This window comes from Sus scrofa, chromosome 11, assembly GCF_000003025.6.
Source record: "Sus scrofa isolate TJ Tabasco breed Duroc chromosome 11, Sscrofa11.1, whole genome shotgun sequence".
NCBI classification, from domain to species: domain Eukaryota; kingdom Metazoa; phylum Chordata; class Mammalia; order Artiodactyla; family Suidae; genus Sus; species Sus scrofa.
Genome location: NC_010453.5, coordinates 68,185,232 through 68,206,708, shown reverse-complemented (window position 1 = coordinate 68,206,708; position 21,477 = coordinate 68,185,232). Strand labels below are relative to the sequence as shown.

At 43.7% G+C, this 21,477-nt stretch overlaps 2 protein-coding genes and 1 pseudogene across 4 annotated transcripts in view; 2 read left to right on the top strand and 1 right to left on the bottom strand.

The window, feature by feature from the left end:
• Positions 1–21,477, bottom strand: part of UBAC2 (UBA domain containing 2) — a 174,937-nt gene that overhangs the window by 113,063 nt on the left and 40,397 nt on the right. The gene's annotated exons all lie outside the window — the stretch shown is intronic.
• LOC102161879 lies at positions 12,617–13,608 on the top strand (annotated as a pseudogene).
• Positions 15,087–19,307, top strand: GPR18 (G protein-coupled receptor 18). Its single transcript, XM_003131059.4, has 2 exons — positions 15,087–15,681; positions 18,154–19,307. The coding sequence occupies exon 2, from the start codon at positions 18,188–18,190 to the stop codon at positions 19,181–19,183; it is 996 nt and encodes a 331-aa protein (XP_003131107.1). The 5' UTR covers positions 15,087–15,681; positions 18,154–18,187; the 3' UTR covers positions 19,184–19,307.

The following is a 21,477-nucleotide window of genomic DNA, read 5'->3' as shown; positions in this document are numbered from 1 at the left end:
ATGGGGAAATCACAAGAAGCTTACCACTCTTGTAAAATGCAAGGTAGACTTCTCTCACTCGTTCATGAGCGTGTATTGCACACCCAATCACTAAGCTGTTACCTCACACAAGGAACACCTCAGGGCATGCCTTTCCTCATTGTGGAAATTCTTCCTTCTTTTTCTAAAAATCAACTAAAATTGACTTTTCAAAAATTTACATAAAACATTAACACATTCTGTAAGTTATCAAAGTTCACAGACAGTAAAAATCACCATTCACAGTTCAGCTTCCTGTTCCTTATTTTTATCCTTCCTTAGAACTCATATGTATGTCCACGCCATCAACCAGCAATTTCTATAGAATTATGCATCTTAAGTACAAACTCTTTATCTCCTACTTCTACAGTTTATGGGTTTTGGGAATGTTCTGCTTTTTTTTTTCTTCCTTTTTTGGCTGCATCTGATGTTCTCAGGCCAGGAATCAGATTCGAGCCAGGACAGTGACTTACACGACAGCTGTAGCAACGCTGGACTCTTTAGCCCACTGTGCTGGGCTGGGGACTGAACCTGTGTCCCAGTGCTCCAGAGACACCCCTGATTCCACTGAGCTGCAGTGGGGACTCCTCCTACGTGTTTTTGATACCTACACCCTTGGATATTGATATAGAAATGCTAGGAGTGGGCATTAAAATCTACCACTCATTCTGTGCCCAGGAATAAGCTAAAGCACATTATTTGGGAAGACAAAAGCTGATGACTCTAACATGGTATTATACTATTATCTCTGCTAAATTCTAAGTGTTTTCTTATTAATGTTTACGCACGTGTGCATTCTGGTAAAAATATAGTTTGTGCCTCATATAAGACTTCAGAGATAAAAAACATAAAACAATATTACCATATCCCTTTGACAAAAATCTGCTTATAGCTCTCTTTGGTTAGCCCAGATAATAGTACATTTTTTTCCTTGAGGTTAGTATTGGGGCCAAGTAGGGTACTGCCTCACTCTGCATAGTTAAAAATTTGAAATTGTGCTATATTGATTCCACTCATAATCATAACATAAAATTATTCTTATATTACGTCATAGGCTTTTCACAATTGTTATAACAATGTGTTTGAAATAATCTGCCATGTAATTTAGGAAAAAATAAATACATACAATACCAGTTCTAAATTCTAACTATAGTATACATGCTCTAAATATTGTCACAGAGTATCCAAGATGTTCAGGCTGTTCGTATAAACTACAATACTTCTCTTTTATTTATTTGATTACAAACTATTTCACCATTTGAGCCCCATTTAATAACTTTCAGAGTAGATTTACATCTTTTATCAAGGCCTGTCTAACACTGCCATCTAGTGGTTTAGAGTGTGACTGCAGGCAAAACCAATTAAATTGCTGATGCACTTATTCTGAAAAGGAAAAATATCCTTAAATAGTTCTTCTCAGGGTTCTGTAAGGCTTAGTAGATCCATTTAGAATGGATAAGCAATGTGGTCCTACTGTATAGCACAGGGAACTATATTCAATCTCTTGGGATAAAACATGATGTAATTATAATAATTGACAATATGAAAAAAGAATATGTGTATATATACATGTGTATGACTGGGTCACTTTGCTGTACAGCTGAAACTAGCACAACAGTGTAAATAAACTATATTTTAATTTTTAAAAGTTCTGTAAGAATTGGTAATAATATATGAAAAACAAATTATTTTGGATATTCTATTTTACAAATGTTTTAAAGATGTTACAGTACCAGCTCATTATTTACAGCCAGTCCTTTTACCTTTAATTCTAACTTTTAAAATGTTTTGCATTCTGTTCTTCTTTAATTTCAAGTATTTATAGATGATTTTCTCAAAGTATATACCTCAAAAATTTTTAAATATTTTGGAGTTCCCTGGTGCGTAGCAGTTAAGGATTTGGCATTGTCACTGCTGTGGTTCAGGTTTGATCCCTGGACTGGGACTTCTGCATACTGTGGGTGCATCCAAAAAAAAAAAACAAAAACAAAAAACGAAATTAAAAACATTCTTTGCTCATGAGCAAAATCAATTACTTAGATTACACAGGAAAAAACTCATTTTCAAATAGTTTGTTTCACTAGTGTAATAACCCACTGCAATGAGTTATGTCCTTGTTATTTTGTTTTTGTTGAGTATAACTAACATCTTATTAATTTCAGCTGTATAACCCAATGATTCAATACTAGCATATACTGCAAAATGAACACCACAGTAAGTCTAGTTAACATCCACCCACCATACATAGTTACAAAACTTCTTTCTTGTAATGAGAACTTTTACGATCTCAGTGACTCTGAAATATGCAACACAGTATTATCAGCTACGGTCACTATGCTGTACACTGTATCCCCAGGAGTTACTTATTTTGTCACTGAAAGTTTGTACCTTTGACCCCCTCCATCCACTCTGCTTGCCCCTGCCTCTGACAACCACCTACCTATTCTCCTCATCTGTCATCCCATTCGCTTTGTCATGTTGTCAGATTCCACGCCTAAGTGAGACCATACAGTGTGTCTTTCCCTAACTTAGTTCACTTAGCATAATGCACCCAAGGTCTGTCCATGTTGCTGCAACTGAGAGGATTTCCTTTTTTTATAGCTGAATAAATATTACTATGTGTGTGTGTGTGAGAGAGAGAGAGAGAGAGAGAGAGAGAGAGAGAGAGAGAGAGAGAGAGAGCATTTTCTTTATCTGTTCATCCTTGGATGGACACTTATGTCTTTGTTACTTAGAGACCAGGAGAACAAATTTGCTGTCCTGGTCCTGGGCTGCAGAGCTTCCTGGCAAATACTGCCCCTCTGCTGGACTCCTACTAATGCCTCTCGTTCTCTAGGTCTACCGGTGGTTCCCACAGTAAGAAGCAGAGACCCAGAGATGCTCAGAGGGCTTTCCCAGGATTTCCCTCCTGCCGCCCACCCCATGCGGGCATGTCCTGCCCATCCCACCCAGTGCTTTCCCAGCCACTGCTCCAGCATCTTCGGTTCCGCAAGTCAGCACCTCCCAGGGGAATCACTCTGCCTGGAGACAGGGAGTGCCTTCGAGTTACTCCTCAGCAAGCCCAACAGCTTCCTGCAGCATCTCTGTAGCCTCAATTCACCCGGGTTGTGCCCCGCCCCCGCCCCTTCATGGACAGCTGAAGATTGTTCTCCCGACCCGTCTTCTCTTCTCCAGCATCAGCCTGCCTGTTCTCTCAACTGTTCCTCGCCTGGCAGGTCTGCATCCCCTTCCTGTCCTGATGCCGACCAGACCAGGACAGGACCAGCAGAGCCATGCCTGCTGCCCTGCAGTGCTACCTACGGCATCTAGCAGCACACCGGTGTTAATTGGCAATCACGTGGCAATGCCATCTCACAGGCTCCCTGGGCTCTTCCAGGCACATGGCTGCCCAAGCAGCAATCCCGCCGCTGGTGTCTCTGCAGGTGATGTTTGGGGCGAAAGAACCTGGTGTTCCTTCTCGTCAGCATTTTATCCACCAGCTGCAGAGCCCTAACTCCACCGTGCTAATCCGGCGAATGTGTTACAGCTACTGCTCCTGGAAGCCCACTGCCAGCAGTTCCCCCTCACACCCAGGGACCTGGCTGCCTCGTTCAGGACACTTTCCCAGCCTCCCTATGATTAGATGTGGCCACACGACCATGTTCCTGGGGTGTGAGCGGGAGTGACATTTACAACTTCCACAGCCCCTGGTCAAAGGGCAGCCCCTTCTCCTGGGCTTCCCTCTGACGGCTCCCTGTCAGCTGGAAATAGAAACAGTGGAGGCACAAGGTGAGGGTGCCAGAGCTGCCACCAGCTCAGTCCCCAGCGACTTCCTAGAACACAGCCCGCCCGCCTGCCCACCAGCGATGTGACAAAAGAGAAACAGACGCCTGTGTTCTCGGAGACACTGTTTTCGGGGGTTTCTGTGCTCTGCTATTACTAAAATACCTTCAGAAGCTGCTGTAACTCGCGAAGTTGATGAGCATGCTGTTTTCAAAGCAATCATTGACACATATTAATCAGGACGAGCAGGGGACAAGAAGGACACTGAAAAAGGTAAATGTTGTCCCTTCCTTTTCGTATTACTGTCATGATAGACACAATTTCCAGAGCCTAAGAAAGACACCCTTGTAAGTGGACGGCTCTGGAGGGAGCCAGCTCTGGAACACGGCTGCTTCTGCTCACCCTGCTTCACGTCCTCCTGGATGAAGGGCAGGTCTTGAGGACTGGAGAGAAACACTCTTCAGATTAAGTCCCTGAGAAAAGGCCCTAAAAGACAACTGGATTCTGAGGAAGACCTACCCCACCCTCTGGTAACACGTACAAATTTAAAGCTTTTCAGTTCATCCTTATCATGAGAATACGATAAACAAGTGGACCTAAAATCACGCCAAAAAAACTTTCTTACATCAAAGGCCACAATCAGAGTAAGAAGCTAACCTATGGAATAAGGGAAAATATTCGCAAATTACACTGTCTGATAAACGGTTACTACACAGAAAACAAAAAGAACTCCTACAACTTAACAGCAACAACAAAAAAGTGATGAAAAAATGGGCAATGACAGTTCCCGTCATGGCTCAATGGAAACGATTCTGACTAGCATCCATGAGGATGCAGGTTCAATCCCTGGCCTTGGTCAGTGGGTTAAGGATCCAATGTTGCCATGAGCTGTGGTGTAGGTCTCAGACGCGGCTTGGATCTTGTGTGGCTGTGGCTGTGGTGTAGGCCAGCAGCTTCAGCTCTGATTCGACCCCTAGCATGGGAACCTCCATCGCGACCCTAAAAAGACAAAACAGACATTTCTGCAAAGAAGATATACAAATGGTCAACAAGCATATGCAAAGATGCTTGAAATTAATAATCATCAGGAACTGGAAACCAAAACTAATGAGCTATCACCTCCTACCCATCAGGGCGGCTATTATCAAACCCAAACAGAAAATAAGCGTTGGCAAAGATGTGGAGAAACTGGAACCCTGTGCATTTCTGCTGGGAATGTAAAGTGGCACAGCCGCTGTAGAAAACAGTAAGGTGGCTCCTTAAAAAATGAAAAATAGAATGACCACATGACTCAGCAATTCTATTTCTGGACATATACCCAAGAGAGTTGAAGCAGGGTCTCAAAGAGATCTCTGTACACCCGTGATCATCACAACATCATTAGTTACAACAGCCGAAAGGCGGAAACCCAGGTGTCCATCAGCAGGTGACTGAGTAAATAAAATATAGTATATCCATACAACCAAATGTTATCCATCCTGAAAAAGGAAGGACATTCTGACACTGGTCCCACTGGATGAACCCTGAGACATTATGCTCAGTGACACAAGCCAGTCACAAAGGGCAAGTACTGTATGACTCCACTTACATGGTGTATACAGAGTAGGCAGATTCACAGCGATGGAAAGTAGAACAGTGGTTGCCGGGGGCCGGAGAAGGGAGGGAGGGGAGTTGTTTAAGGAGTGTGGCGTTTCAGTTTGTGAAGAGGAAAGGAGTTCTAGAGACGGCTGCTCAACACTGTCAACGCACTCAACACCACTGAACTGTACCTCGCAGACGAAGACGGTTAACTCTCATGTTGTCATGTTTCACCACAATTTAAAAAAAGTTTAAACCGTGTTAAATGTGTTCCAAGGTCACTTTTATGTTTGACTCTTAGCAACATATCTGGCATAAATAACATCGAAAGTGGAATTTGGAGTTCCCGTCATGGCTCAGTGGCAATGAATCTGACCAGCATCCATGAGGACGCAGGTTCAATCCCTGGCTTCACTCAGTGGGTTAAGGATCCGGCATTGCCATGAGCTGTGGTGTAGGTCACAGACGCAGCTCGGATCTGGTGTTGCTGTAGCTGTGGCATAAGCCAGTGGTTACAGCTCCGATTGGACCTCAGCCTGGGAACCTCCATGTGCTGCGGGTGTGGCCCTAAAAAATAAATAAATAAATGAAGTGGAATCTTCTCAAGGTCCTAGCCCAGAAGGACATGGTTCTACAGAGGAAAACGGTGCCCTAAAAACAACAGGAAGTTTCCAAACGCTTTAGAGGAATGAGGACATGTCTATTACAGAATACTTCATAATATAGGAATATTTAGAAACTAACAGTAAAATATCTGTACTATCTTCTACCAGTGAACAGCTTTTTTAAAACGTTATTTCAATCTCAACAAGACTTCACATCAGGTGTTGCGAAGAGCGCCATGACCGGCTGTCACCTGTAGGTGGCAGTAAGAGCACAGTGCTCGTGTCAGAGCAGCCTTGCCGGACTGTCCATGGGCACGGAAGCAGCGGAAAACAAAGAGGAGCGATTGTGTAAGTTCTCCCACGTTAAATGAGTTGTACTAACTGCTCTGGTACAACAAACGTTTATCTTGCCCAAACACGTTCGCCCAGGCCTCTTCTCAACCACCTCGAAGCGCTCTCCTTTTGGTCTCATTCTTTTGCTTGATATGCCTTTCCGATCAGAGCTGTTTAGAAACATGAGGCCTTCATTTTGGGGGGACCTGGCATAGTTTTCTGTCTTGTAGAAAAAGAAACACACCAACACTAGTCGGATGAAGAAGGCTCTTTCCTGAGGGCCCACTGCGTGTGAGGACGTGCTGGGGCCGGTTATACGCGGGGCCGTACATGCCACACTCTGGTCAACAAGACAGATGCCGCCGCAGGTGAGACACAGGAGAGACGAGCAAACAGTCAAGGGCTGGAGAACAACACAACTGTGAAGGAGCGAGACACCTAAGTCTGCCTCTGAAAACCCCTGGCCAGTGACCCCCGATGAAGAAGTGCCCCCCCGCCCCAAGCAGCAGACTCCTCTAGCAGAGGCGGGCTGCAGCCGCTCGAGGAGCCAGGTCCCCCTGTGCCAGCGCACACCAGCAGGCGGCCCTGCAGGTCTCTGAGGGCGCTCCTACCCACCCAGGTCCTTCCCTTCTCTGCCAAGGTTCCGCTCACACAGCATGGCTTGCTGATGGCAAGAGGAGTAGGAGCCGAAAGTCCAACTTCTGGTGAAGGACGCCCATGCGAAAAGCATTAGCAAGAAGAAGGTTAACACGGTCACAAGAATTCAACTGATCTGTCGCGGGGGCTAGACTCATTTTTAAACATAAGAGGGAGAGTGTGGGTAATCCTGAGTAACCCAGATCAGTACAGATTTGTCATCAAGAAAATGAAAAGCCCGCCCAATTTTTATGTCTTCCTCTGCAGGCTGATGAGAATGTCCAGGAGGCTTGCCATCACCAAGAATGACAGCTCTCCTGAGAGAGGGGGAGACAGAAGGAACCAAGGGCGGGCTCATCCTCACAGCTGCACTTCCTGCTTGTCATATACAAAAGTAATAGTTAAAGGAAAAGGGTTAAAAGTGGACAGGAGTTTCTGTCGCAGCTCAGTGGTAATGAACCTGACTAGTATCCATGAGGATGCAGGTTCAATGCCTGGCCTCGCTCAGTGGGTTAAGGATCCGGTGTTGCCGTGAGCTGCGATGTAGGCTGCAAATGTGGCTCAGATCCCACATTGCTGTGGCTGTGGTGTAGGCTGGCGGCTACAGCTCCAGCTCGACCTCTAGCCTGGGAACTTCCATATGCCATGGTGTGGCCCTAAAAAGACAAAAATAATAATAGTAATAATAATAAAAGTGGATAGGCAGATTAGCTGGAAGAAATGAACAGATTATTAGAAATGGATCAATGTCTAGACAACAAATAAAATCAAATAAATATGTTAAGAAGCTGACTTAAAGATACATTTTAAATAAGGTTAGAAATAAACACACTAAGATAAACAACGAGGTCCCATGGTACAGCACAGGGAGCTATATTCGATCCTGTAATAAACCATAACGGAAAAGAACATGTATGTTTCCGTATAACTGAATCACTGTGGTGTACGCCACAAGCTAACACAACACTGTAAATCAACTACACTTCAATTAAAAAGAAGCTTTTCTTAAATACACAGCACAGAAATCAACACAATAAAGGATGTGAAAGGGAGGCAAAGACCAGGACTTAAAAGACTCCCTCTGGGTTCTGGGTGCCTTTGCGTGGAGTAGACCCCAAATACCCACACACGCACTCAAGGCTCCCTGGGAGGAGGTCCAACTAAATGAATGGACGCGCTCAGGTTTCCAAGCAGAAGATGTGAGTCCTATGTCTCTCATCTCCAGGCCCATGGAAACTCAGAGGGAGACAGAGCTAAAATACTGCAATGGGAAGCGTTACAAGTGCAGAATGCTGGAGGCGAGGCCCTCTGGGAAAGCCTCGACCAACGAACTCCCTTTCTTCCAGCTGGGAAGAGTCATGATCAGCGAAATGAACGGGTCAGTTTGGGGTTTTTTTAAACACTAACTCAGCTAATTAATTAGCGGCACAGACAGGACGCCTGCAGTGCTGTCCCTTTCCAGCCTGACAAGTCCCAGGAAAAACTTAAATATGCTGTGGGGGGCGGGGGGGGGGGGAGAGAAAAAAAAAAAGGACATTTCAGGCAGGAGAGAGATGAGCATTAGTATTTGGTGCCTAAACCATGTACAAACTATAAGAATGAGATGATTCATAGGTAAAAACCGAGACTCAAGGTGTTTAAAAAGATTTACTCACAGAAACAGCTCAGAAGAAGCAGATACGCTCAAACCCAGGTCTGCGCCACTCAAAGCCTGAGCTGTGACATGAGCTGTGACACAGACAGAAAAGCGCAGGTGGAAAATCCGCTTGCTCCTCCTCGCTCGCTGGCCCTGTTCGGTTCCAGAGGCTGAGGTACGGGTCCCACCCAAAGGCTCCAGGGCCCTGGGGGTTCTGCTGAGTTCTGCTAATAAGAGGCGCCTGGGCGGACCTTTAGGTGAGGAGGAACCTGGGGCCGGGGTACGTATTCCCCTGGTTCCTTCCTGCAAGTTCCTTCAGGCCGAGCAACCCTCAACAGAAAGTCACTGCTGTCCCCAAGGCAGCTGACTCAGCAGGGCGCCTCTCCAGGTTCTAGGAACCTCTCCCTGGCCTGAGCTCTCTGGGCATGAGGGCGCTGGCACAACAAGGCAAGAGCCCTGCCAAAGGTTCCCCTTTTGTCATCAGGTTCCACTTCTGTCATTAGACCTTTATAAATAAGCCCTCCTTGAATTATTCCAGTTTCAGGGTGCCATCTGTTTTCTACTGAGACCTTTAGAGGAGGACAAAACAAAAACAGACGCTTAATGAATTATCGCCGAACAAACCCTACAGCAATTAGCACTCAGGTCGACACACAGAACCTGCCAGCATCCTGGAAGCGCCCCCGTGCGCCCTCCTTGCTCCGTATGACATGCTCCCTCCGTATGACATGCTTTATCGCCTGCGCCTGAATCCCGAAACATTTTATCTCATTTGGTCTGCCTTCTGAAAGTCACACACGTGGAGTGTACATTATGAATGCCTTGGTGTCTGGCTTTTTTCACCGAATACCGTACACAGGAGATTCGCCCACACTGTTACGTGTGCCTTCTACGTGATTCGTGTTGATTATGAAGAGCACCCAATGTTTGTTTACACAACTGATTTATCCACTCTACACCTACTGAACACGTGGGCTGTTCTTAATTTGGTCCGATGAGAAATAACGCCGCTGTGCATATTCTTACCTATGTCTGCCTAGGAGTGGAATCTGAGGAGGTGTGTGTGTCTTCACGTCAGTTCTTAATATCCAACTGTTTTCAAACTTAAGCCCCCGCCGGCACTGCACGAGAGCTCCCAGGTGCCCTTGGCCCTCGCCAACACTTCACCTTGTCGGTCTTTTTCTTTGCACCCGTGTTGGTGACCAGGGAGTAACACCTTAAGGTTTCAATTCTCGTTTCCCTGATTACTTCTGTGGTTGAGCATTCGTACAGGTTTACCGGCCATTTGGAGATACCGTTTTGGGGGTGCTTAAAAAGTCTTGACCCACTGACTGGCAGAGATCTTCCTTCCAAAATTAAGTTTACAGGCTGACGGAAGCTGCCGCCGTGCCTTTCCTTGGGAGCATCCGCTCATGAGGGAGAAACAGGGAAAGGACAGGACGGTCTACTCTCTCAGGAGGTGTTTTGCTTTTTTTGTTTGTTTGGTTGGTTTTTTGCTACAGATCACATTGCCATTCTGATCATTCTCTGTTAAGAAGGACCAACTTCAACAAAATGCACTAAAAGAAATACCATGGTACCACAACATAGAAAGAGCACAACACAATCTCGCAGTCATGAGCAAATATCTCTGGGTCACACCATCCACACCACCGCTGTATCCTTAACGTACTCTGATGTGGGCACGAAGATGAAATTCAGGGACGTGTGTAAAGCACTCAGACCTCTGCCTGATGCTTACTCACCTCTGATAATGCAGCTAGGAGTAAAGGCAGAGATAACAAAAAATCCCAAGTAACTCTCTTTAGACCTTCAACCTTACAGACATGTAAGTACTTGTTAGTACACAGATGCTTGTACACTAAAACCCTCCATTGCACACATTAGAACACAAGTTTGGGTTTAAGTACCTCAAAACACACCTCTCATTTCATTCCCAAGCCCGGACTCTGTTCTTCTAAACGGCTCCTTCAGCATATTACCAGACATTTTGCCCTATAAACGCATCTCTCTATGTATTGTCTCTTTAACTGTGAGCCCAGAATCTGCAGGGGGCGGCTGCGTACATCACAGTAAAACCAGAGTTCTGCTCCATCAGTGCCCTGGGGACCCCGAGTGGACCTCCAGTCAGTAAGTGAAACATGACCCTGCAAACTCTTGGCCTGGCATCCTGTACGATTTCAGTGGGCCCAGGACTGATTTTGCTGCCACGTGGCAGCCTTCTCCTAAGATCCTCTCAGTGAGAGAATCCTCAGGTCTCTAGGAAACTACTCTCACTGTCAATTTAGATCTGTTTTAACTAGAATTATCTACTGCTTTGATTACCAGCGTTCAACGTGTTTGCTGCAAGGTAAGTAATCGTCTGATTGTCTATTTGTCTGTAAAATCGTGAAACTGCACAAAAACTGTCAAGGAACAGGAATGTGGCAAATGCCGAACTTATAACACAATTCAGGAAAACAAGTGGAAAGGAGCTTCATACTCATTTGGCTCTAAGATTATAGCTGTAAGTTGTCACTTTAAAAAAAAAAAACAGATTTAGACAAACAGTATCTCAATCTTCTTTATCCAGAAATCACTATTCAACATGACTGCGCCCTAAAAATAAAGAGCAGGCAGTTTAGGTGCGAGTTTGAAAAAAGAAAGAGGTGGGGACCAAAGCTCCCACATCAAAGGCAGAGGCCATCAGGGCCAAATGCTGACTCTCGGCCTAGTTCGGGCTCCCGCAACCTCACCACCTCTTCCTTCCAGGGACTGGCTGCCGCCCAGCCGCTGTGGGCGTGTGTGCTGATGGTCACCAGCGCCAGGACACATAAACAGGACCTGCCTGGTCCTCTCGTCACAGGATCAGCCGGGCAGGGAGAAATGTGTGAAGAAGGAGAAATACAATTTATCTGGGGCAGAGACAAATCTCTGCTCTAAGAGCATCTTTTTACAATGGGAGTTACTGTGTGGGTCTATTACCTACATCCTTTCTAATAATTATAAAACTGGAGTAACTAAATTATATTCACCCTAAAACTGGGCTTGAGTGCTAAAATAAAAATTGACTTAGGGCTTTTAACATCTTAACAGAATTCAAAAATGGAGCTCACACAGAGGATTTCTCAAAGTGAAGGGAAAGCTGTGAAATCCCTCTTTTGCAAGGTGGAAAATGTTTCCACCATATTCCAAAATAAGTGAGGAAATTTAAAGCTGCATGAATGGTCCCCGAATACGGCAAGTTCTCCTATTTGAGTAAGCAAATCCATGAGGTTCAAGTATTAAAGAAGCAAACTATAAAAGTTTAATTCTTGATCCACTGTTTACTGACCTGCTGCCAAATGCCTGGGAGGAATTTTTTTTAACTGAAATTCTTTTCCAACATAAAATTCCCGGGACAAGCCAGGAACACAGCAGTGCCGGGTGCTGCAGCGTCATGGAGAGGAGGAGGGGTCACTGCTGGGCGGGCCCTTGTGTCCTGTCTGCCTTGACTGGCAGGTCACAGTGGCCCTGATGCCGACACTGGGCTCCACTGCCACAACGCCCTCCACCCTCCATGTCCTCACCTTCTTTCAGTATTCACTCAATTTCCAGGGTCGACTCAAGGCCTGATGTACTCATGCACCGCACACAAACGCCCAAGGACCTCAGTGCAGTGGCGGATGCAAGGCAAGCAAATACACAATGAGACTACAAACACGGGCCACGACAGGGCTAAGAAACCTTACAGGGCTGCAGAACCAACTCGCTTCAGAGGTCAGGAAAAACTTCATTTAAACTAAAACTTTAAAAAGTAGCCGGTCAAGCCAAGGGATGGGAATGCGGTGGGAAGGAATGGGTGGGAAGGGATGTGACGGGCTGGTGGGACAGCGGCCGGGAGTAAAAGTCCCCGTGTGGCTAACATGCAGAGGAGGCTGGCACCGCCCTAAACTGGGCCCCTGGCTGCTTCTCTCTGAGTGAGACAAGGGGCACTGGTGAGTCTTTACGAGACTTAGTAAGACAGACGCCATCACTCTGTCTACTTGAGCAGCACAGGGAACACTAAGCGGCACTTGATTTCAGAAGACTGGTTACAGGCTCTATGAAATTAAGGCAATGGCCTTTTCTGTTGAGGGCGGCGTGGACTCGGATCATGAATCTCTGAGACCTGAAAATTAAGAGCTTCTTCTCGTGCCCGCGGCTGTGCCGGGTGGCTCGGCGGCTGTCACCATGCCACAAAACGAGCATCTTGGGTTACACCGTAAGCGCGATGGATACCGTCTGGATGACCACGAGAAAAGAGAGAAGAAGGAAGGCCGAGAGAGGTTTGTGACCGGTCAATGAAGGCAAAAAAAGATGACTGGTCTGAAAGCTAAGCTCCACCATAAACAGCGCCATGCTGAGAAAAGAGAGATGAGGAGAACTATGAAGATGCTTGAAAAGAGAAACACCAAACAGCAGGATGAGGAGAAGACTCCACAAGGCGAAGTCCCTGCATGTCTACTGGACAGAGAGGGACAGTCTCAGGCTAGAGTGCTTTCTAATATGGTTAAACAAAACCGAAAAGAGAAAGCAGGAAAATGGGAAGTCCCTTGGCCCAACGTTTGTGCCCAGGGAGAAAGAGAAGTATTCAAAGTTATTCGAACGGGAAGGAGAAAGAAAGACGACAGCCTCGAAGAGGATGGTCACTGAGGTGTGCTTTGCTGGAGACGCTTTACTCAAAAACCACCCAATGTGAAAGACTCATTAGGCCAACGGGCTCACGTCTCAAGGAGGCCCATGCAACACACCCGGAAAGCCGCCTTTTGCCTGCCAGTACTTGGTGTAAAGAAGAATCCCTCTTCGCCACCGAATACAACTCTGGGGGTTATCACCAAAGGTACTGTCGTTGAGGTGAGCATGAGCAAGCTGGGCCTCGTGACACAAGGAGGCAAGGTCATCTGGGGAACATATGCCCAGGTTACCAACAATCCTGAAAATGATGGATGCATAAATGCAGTCATAACTGGTTTGACAGCAATTACTTACAGACAACTGCGTATAATTACTGAGGACTACACACCATCAGCAAACCATTAGTCTGATGGTTCTGAATACTACCAATCAGCCTTACAAGTCTGCTGTCATCAAGAAACTATTCATTCTAGTGTTTAAAAAAAAAAATTCAAACAGCCTAGTTTTACAAAGAAAGAAAAATTAAAGTAATGAAGAGATGGGATCTGTACATAAGAGGTCCCAATCTCCAAGGGAAAAATCAAACTCCTATCCTACATGTGAAACAAAACTCTACGAACAAAAAATCGATTAATGTAATTCAGCAAGGAGCAAACCAGGTCCCGTGAAAAAAATCAATGTAGTCCCCTTACCGGAAGTCACCGTGGCAGCTGGGGCAGGCAGGGGCGGGCACTGGACTGGCACCTGAGGAGGCGGGGCCTGCTGTCTGGCATCCTCAGGAAGTCACCCATCAGCGGCCCTCTCTGCCTGGAATCCTCATCTACACAAGAAATGGTTGCACTGGTGGCTGCCCAAGCTTCTAAAACCTATTATTCTGGCATTGTCACAATCAAAAGTACTCTAATCACCACAGGAAAGGACTTAATTTTTCTTTCCTTTTTTTAAAAAATTAAAAAAAAATTTATTATACTTGACTTATAATGCTGTGTCAGTTTCTGCTATACAGCAAAGCAACCCAGTTAGACACATACATACTTAACTTGTCTAAGTCACAAACTTACTACGGTTTTATCTGAGGAAGAAAAAGAGCACGCGCTCTCAAACTTTTAAATTAAAAAACCAGTTAAGTTCATGTACATTTTACAAGTTGACAAACCACACAAAATCAAATATAAAGATAATTAAAATTTTAGAACACGCAAATGAAATCATAATTTTTTTTTAAGAAAAAGTAAATTATTAGGCAAGCGATGACTGGGTTTCTCACTTCCTTTTTCACTGGTTTCATTTCCTTCTTAGGTTAAAACACTCCCAATATGTAAATTACTCCACTGAAGACTTTCAGAGTCCTTTCTTAGCAATGTGTAGGGACACTTACACAAAAGGAATTACTACTAGACTTCCTGTGACAGAAAAGGGATCTGAAGCACAGGGGACTTAAAAAAAGCAAAGTGAACTAAAGGAGATAAATGCACATGCAGAGCAGAAGCAAACAAATAATTGGATCCTACAAATGTAACCATTTAGAAACAGTTTTGGAGTTCCCTTTGTGGCTCAGCGGGTTAAGAACCCGACACAGTAAGTCCGGGAGGATGTGGGTTCAATTCCCAGCCTCACTCAGTGGGTTAAGGATCTGGCATTTGCAACAAGCTGCAGCGTAAAGTCACAGATGCATCTCGAATCCGGTGTTGCCGTGGCTGTGGCACAGATCCCTAGACACAGGTGCAGCTGTAAAGAAAGAAAAAGAAAAAAAGAAGGGTTTTGGCAGTAAAAAGTGTTCCATGATTCTAAGAATTTTATAGTAAAGGGTTAACTGTCTGGGCGGGGGTTACCTACTAAGTGCCAGGCTAGCACTTGGTTTTTTCTGGTTTAATGTTCTCATAATCCTATCAGATGGGTATTATCTCAATTTTAGCTCTATAGGAACTACATAGGAACAAAGGCTCAGAGCGCTTAAGTGATTAGACAAAGTCATACAGCTTAGAAAGTGAAGAAGTTATACTACAATTCCATCCTAGTCAACATCAAATCTCATTCTCTTTCAACAGATGATGCAGACTTTAAGCACCAAAGGAAAACAAATTGAAGACATTTCTCCCTTTTTGTATGATCCTCTTAAATATAAGCCATCATGTCAAAGGGAGCTTATGCTATGCATGACTTCATAAACAAATCATTTGTGAAAGAGAAAAACCACATCCAGGGTAAAGTCATAAGCTGAAAAGCCTTATTTCACAGAGTACTTCCTGAAAGAGACAAAGCAGCAATTACAGCTGAACAAGTACCAACTCCTACCGAGTATTATATTTGAAACAACTTTTTAAAGCAACAGAAGATCCTAAAACAAAAGAAATATAGCATTTCTTAAATACACCATTTCTAGAAAGCTATTTTGACACAAGCGACTCAAAGACGTCTCTTTTACAGAGCTGGGTGTACTGAAAAACCTTCCTAACACAGCCTTTTGATGGACAGGAGGTGAGTAACATTTCATTAACTTCATCGCAGATTATCAGAAGTAATGCTGTACTTACTAAATCTCGAAACACTTGTTTTATTTTAATACGTTACCAAAGTATGTTGGTGAAGGATCTTCAAATGGGTCATACTGTCGTCTTCCTGCATTACTGATATTTTTCATTTATTTTCAACCCTGTTTTACATTAATAGTAAATGTAATCTTTTTCAACATAAAGAAAATGCCGGTATGAAAAACCCTCAACATCTCTGGGAGTCTTTGTCACTTGGTTTCAATTACATTGTTTCACAAAACGTACTTAAAGGCTTTTAAGAGAAGGCTATAGCTAATCATGGAATCTAAAGCTTTTAAAATGCTGGCTTAACAGTCAATTGCTTCAATTTATCCAAAAATTTATGTGCTCTGAGTACAACTTGCATTGGTAATGCCTTTAGAACACATGCATCACAAATATTTTTTTCAACCCTAAGCAAATAAACATGACTGTTGGTGACAAAAAAGTAATTTGAGCCCAATGAGGAGAAAAGATTTATTTAAAAATGATTCGTAAGTAAGGAATTTCTGCGACAAAATCTGGAGATTAGAATGGGTGGAGGGAGTTCTGATACAACATTAAAAGAGGAAAAAGGACTCAAATGTCATTTACATTACCATTGCTACTATTTAAAATTTCACTGAAAGTTAAAGAGTCAAGTCTCTAAATTTATTTTCCGTTGTGTGATACTGGAGATGTAATTTTTCTATGTAATATTTTTCTCATTTGATAGCAATTAATATTCTACTCACACCAATATTTGGAAATTTTAATTAATACATGCTTTTAAATATATAGAATTCTACTCCAAAATCATACTTAACCCTAAATATTTGGCAAATTCACCACAGTCAGGAAGGTAGGAAGGAAAGGAAAGAGGGAGGGAGGGAGAAGAAAACAAATTTTTATCTTGCGTTTATCCACAGCAGTTGCTCGAGTTAATTCTAAATTACCAACAGCCCATGATGCCACTGACCAGATGGCTAATCTCCGCCCACAGTTTTCACTAAAGAGAGATTCAGGCTGAAAGAGAGAGAGACAGAGAGAGACCATTCTGCAAAGTGACATTTTTGAAGGAAACTTTTCTTAACACCTCCATATTTCAACGAGGTTGCCTCAAGGTTCCATCTCTTTGTAGCGAGTCTATTTTTAAAACCACCGTTGCTGGCATTGCATTCTGAGTAATGCAAGTTTCACGCTGAGGGGGGTTAATGATATTTACAATCACAACCGGATTCCTTTCCATTGGAAATGGACACGTGGGGGTGGGAATTAATTTCTGCAAACACATAAAGTCAACGACTGACTTAATAACTACTTGTCTTTGATAGTCCTTTTTAAAAATTAAATTTGACAAATAATATGTACGCTTCTGCATCTAGGCAGAATGAAGGCATGAAAGTAATGTGTATGTGTGTGTGCGCGCAGTAATGTCTTATTCCCGAGGCGGTGCTTTCTGCACACTATTGCAGCAGTGAAATCTGCTTCCAGGACACTGGAAAACACCATCTGGAAGACAGCACTGGCGCTCCCAACTGTGTATGAAAAAGTAGCCCATGTATTGTTTTGAGAGTCAAGTTCTTGATGTGGAGACCTTGGCACAAAACATGGCTATTTCTAAACCAATGATAGTTGAGAGAGTACATAATACTATGAAGAAGTGTTTACCCCTTGAAAAAAACAGGTTTAGTGGCCAAGTAAGCAGGTCTTCATGGACAAACCAGAATCGCTGCTGTGGATCACTCTGCCAAAGCTTCCCTCCTTCACTCATCCATCAGTTCAGCAAATATCACTCATTGAGTATCTACTATGTACTCACCAGGCAGTGGGGATAAAGCAGTAAAAAGGAAACGTTGCTGCTTTCAAATGAGTTTACTGTGAATAATCAGCAATCAATCAGTTATATGGTTCCTTTATTAGTTTCTAATACATATTTTATGTTAAAACTATATTTAATGAGTAAAAATTCATTACTTGAACATTACTAATCTGGGTTACCAAATATTTAAAGAGAAGGAAGATGATAAAAAGTGGCAAAACTACTTTGTAAGATTCAAAATTCAGCATGGCCTTTCCCCAGTTAGTCCCAATCAAAGGATAGCTATTACAGGAACAACTGCTACCCAATTCCACACTTTGGGGGAAAAATATCATAAAGAAAAGGTTATTCTTTAGGGGAGAGAGGGAGGTAGGCAGGAAGAGAGAAAAGGAATAAATTTGCCAGCCTTATGACACAACAGGCCACTTAATAGATTAGTACCTACTAGTAATAATACCTAGGGAGTGTGTTTCTTAAATACCAAGACACATACGTTGACTCATGACATGAAATGTCTCAAAATTAAAATCCACTGACATGCCCAGTGGAATGTGAGAATGTTCAGCATTTATTTTTCAACACAGGCTTTTATTCCTCCTGTTCTTAACTATTTTACAGTTTCTAAGTGTCATGCCTACCAACAAACTATAAGATGACCACCCCTCACAACCAAACTCACCCTGGCCCTTCTGACAACTCACATCCCGACGAATACAAAATCGCAGCCCTTGTCTTCTACAGCTGTATCTTCATAATCGGATTATTTGTTAATGTCACTGCACTATGGGTTTTCAGCTGTACCACCAAGAAGAGAACCACTGTAACCATCTATATGATGAATGTGGCGTTACTGGACTTAATATTTATATTGACCTTACCCTTCCGAATGTTTTATTATGCAAAAGGTGAATGGCCCTTTGGAGCGAACTTCTGCCAGATTCTTGCAGCTCTCACGGTCTTTTATCCAAGTATTGCGCTATGGCTTTTAGCTTTCATCAGTGCTGACAGATACATGGCCATTGTACAGCCCAAGTACGCCAAGGAACTTAAAAACACGTGCAAGGCCGTGCTAGCGTGCGTGGGTGTCTGGATAATGACCCTGACGACCACCACCCCACTCCTACTGCTATACGATGACCCAGACAGAGCCTCCACTCCCGCCACCTGCCTCAAGATTTCTGACATCATCCACTTAAAAGCTATAAACGTGCTGAACTTCACTCGACTGATATTTTTTTTCTTGATTCCGCTATTCATCATGATTGGGTGCTACTTAGTCATCATTCACAGTCTCCTCCACGGCAAGACGTCTAAGCTGAAGCCCAAAGTCAAGGAGAAGTCTATACGCATCATCATCACACTCATGGTGCAGGTGCTCGTCTGCTTCATGCCTTTCCACGTCTGCTTTGCTTTCCTGATGCTGGGAGGGGACGAGAACAGCTACAACCCCTGGGGTGCCTTCACCACCTTCCTCATGAACCTCAGCACCTGTCTGGATGTGATCCTCTACTACATTGTTTCAAAGCAGTTCCAGGCTCGAGTCATCAGCGTCATGCTGTACCGCAACTACCTTCGGAGCGTGCGCAGAAAGAGCTTCCGCTCCGGTAGCTTGCGGTCACTGAGCAACATAAACAGCGAAATGTTATGAATGGTCGTTTTTTGTCTCCCATCTCTTTACGTTCACTTTACTATCTTAGGGTCAATGGATATTTGTATGATGTTATCGAGTCCCTTCTCCCCTGGAGGAAAAAAATTAAAAACTTTAAACTCTTCTTTGTAGAGTCTTATTATTGTGGCAGCATAATTCAATATACTTAAGTATTCTAATAAATTCATTATTTTTATTTTTAAAAGTAGTATAAACTGTGTTCAAGAAGTATTGGGGAGCAAAACATCCAATTTGTCTTTCATACTCAAGCCTTATCTAAATACACGGTTGACCTGACTTCTTGGATTTAATTCTATGTGCGAATCATGATGTCAACCAAGCCAGGAGGCAAAATAATGGAGCTGCTGATTTTTGGTTTATGTGGTTTTTTGGCCACACCCACAGCATATGTAACTTGCTGGGCCAGGAATCAAACCCATGTCACAGCAGGACCTGAGTCATCGCAGTGACAGTGCCAGATCTTTAGCCCACATAAAAAAACTCCTTGCGCTACTGTCTGAAATACTTTCTAACTAGATGTAGCTCCTCTTGTTTAACTTACATGCAGAATTGGTGGTCTAAATACAGTATTTTGTGTTCTAAACACCAAACTTCCAGGATCCCTACACTAACAATTATTTTCAACTCAACATCTGCAGCAGGACAAAATTTGCAGGAGCCAGCACCTGAGGGTGCCCGTAAAGGCCATGGCCATCAGCCACCCCCTACTCTGAATTCATTTTCCTTTGGAAACAGACTATAGTCATCACCAACTATTACAGAGAGCCCAGAACGCACCACACTCTACTTAAGACCAGTGAGGGGAACCAAACCAGAGATCCAATTTCTGCCCAATAGTCCAAGTTCATTCCTATGACATGGGGTTTCTACTCTAGGGTGAAACAGCTTCCTCCAATCTAAGGAGTTTGCTCTTCTTATGTGATTAAACATCATATTACAGAAGAGTCTGATTTTTTTCCAGGCCATATGTCACAGTATAAATAGTACTAGGGAGGGACCTTGAATTCTTCTCCTGGCCTTGTCATTTAATTTCCCCTAATGAAGTAATTTCTCCATTTAAAATGGAAAGGAAGGAGTTCCCATCGTGGCGCAGTGGTTAACGAATCCGACTAGGAACAGGAGGTTGGGGGGTTCGATCCCTGGCCTTGCTCAGTGGGTTAAGGATCTGGCATTGCTGTGAGCTGTGGTGTAGGTCGCAGACGCGGCTCGGATCCCGCATTGCTGTGGCTCTGGGGTAGGCTGGCAGCTGCAGCTCCAATTAGACCCCAGCCTGGGAACCTCCATATGCCGTGGGAGCGGCCCAAGAAACAGCAAAAAGACAAAAAAAAAAAAAAAAAAAAAAAGGAAAGGAAGTAAACTATAATCTGTAAACATATTATTCTAAATATTATGGAAGACAACAAATAGTCAACCATAACTTCCTCTTTGCTGATCATCTGTATTATTCTTCACATTTAAGGATCAAATAAACATATTGGCTATAAATAGATTTCTATAACCTGGGCAAATTCACATTCTTGAAAAAAACATAAACACAAAGGAGTCCAATCATCAAACAGCATTTTAGTACTAGAGGATCCCTCAGATGCTCTTCCAATCCAATTCTTCCGCTTTAAACATAAAGAAAATGAGGTCCTAAGAGGTTATGTACTTTCTCAGCTGAAGCCCCAGGATCAGAAACCAAGCTCAGTTCTCCTTTCACGTCAACCACCAAATTTTCAATAATAAAAAGTAAACAAGCTCACAGCAAGTAAACGTTCTCATAGCCACACATAGCAAAGGAGTCGTCAAGACGGTAGTAGGACGGAGCTCTTCAACACAGAGAAAACTTTTTTTTTTTAATCTTTTTTAGGACTGCAACCATGGCACATGGAGGTTCCCAGGCTAGAGGCTGAATCAGAGGTGCAGCTGCCGGCCTACACCACAGCCACAGCCACGCGGGATCCAAGCCATGTCTGCAATCTACACCTTGGCTCACTGCAAGGCCAGTGAGGGAGACCAGGGATCAAAACTGCATCCGCATGGATGCTCGTCAGATTCCTTTCCACCGAGTCACGACAGGAACTCCCAGAGAAAACTTCTTGAAGTTTTAAGCTTGACTAGTCAGGTGGCAAGATACTTTAGTAAGTATCATTAAATGAATTCTTATTTCAGAAACAAGGGAAATTACTCCCGTATTTGATATGTAGGTTTACGGTATATGTAACAACAGTCACTTGCCTGCTCTCCCCTGTGCAGATTAATCTGCTCTTACATAAGTGATTAAACGATGA

Bases quoted from the DNA above. Each gene is read 5' to 3' on its own strand.
- GPR18 (XM_003131059.4), top strand. From the start codon at position 18,188: ATGACCACCCCTCACAACCAAACTCACCCTGGCCCTTCTGACAACTCA.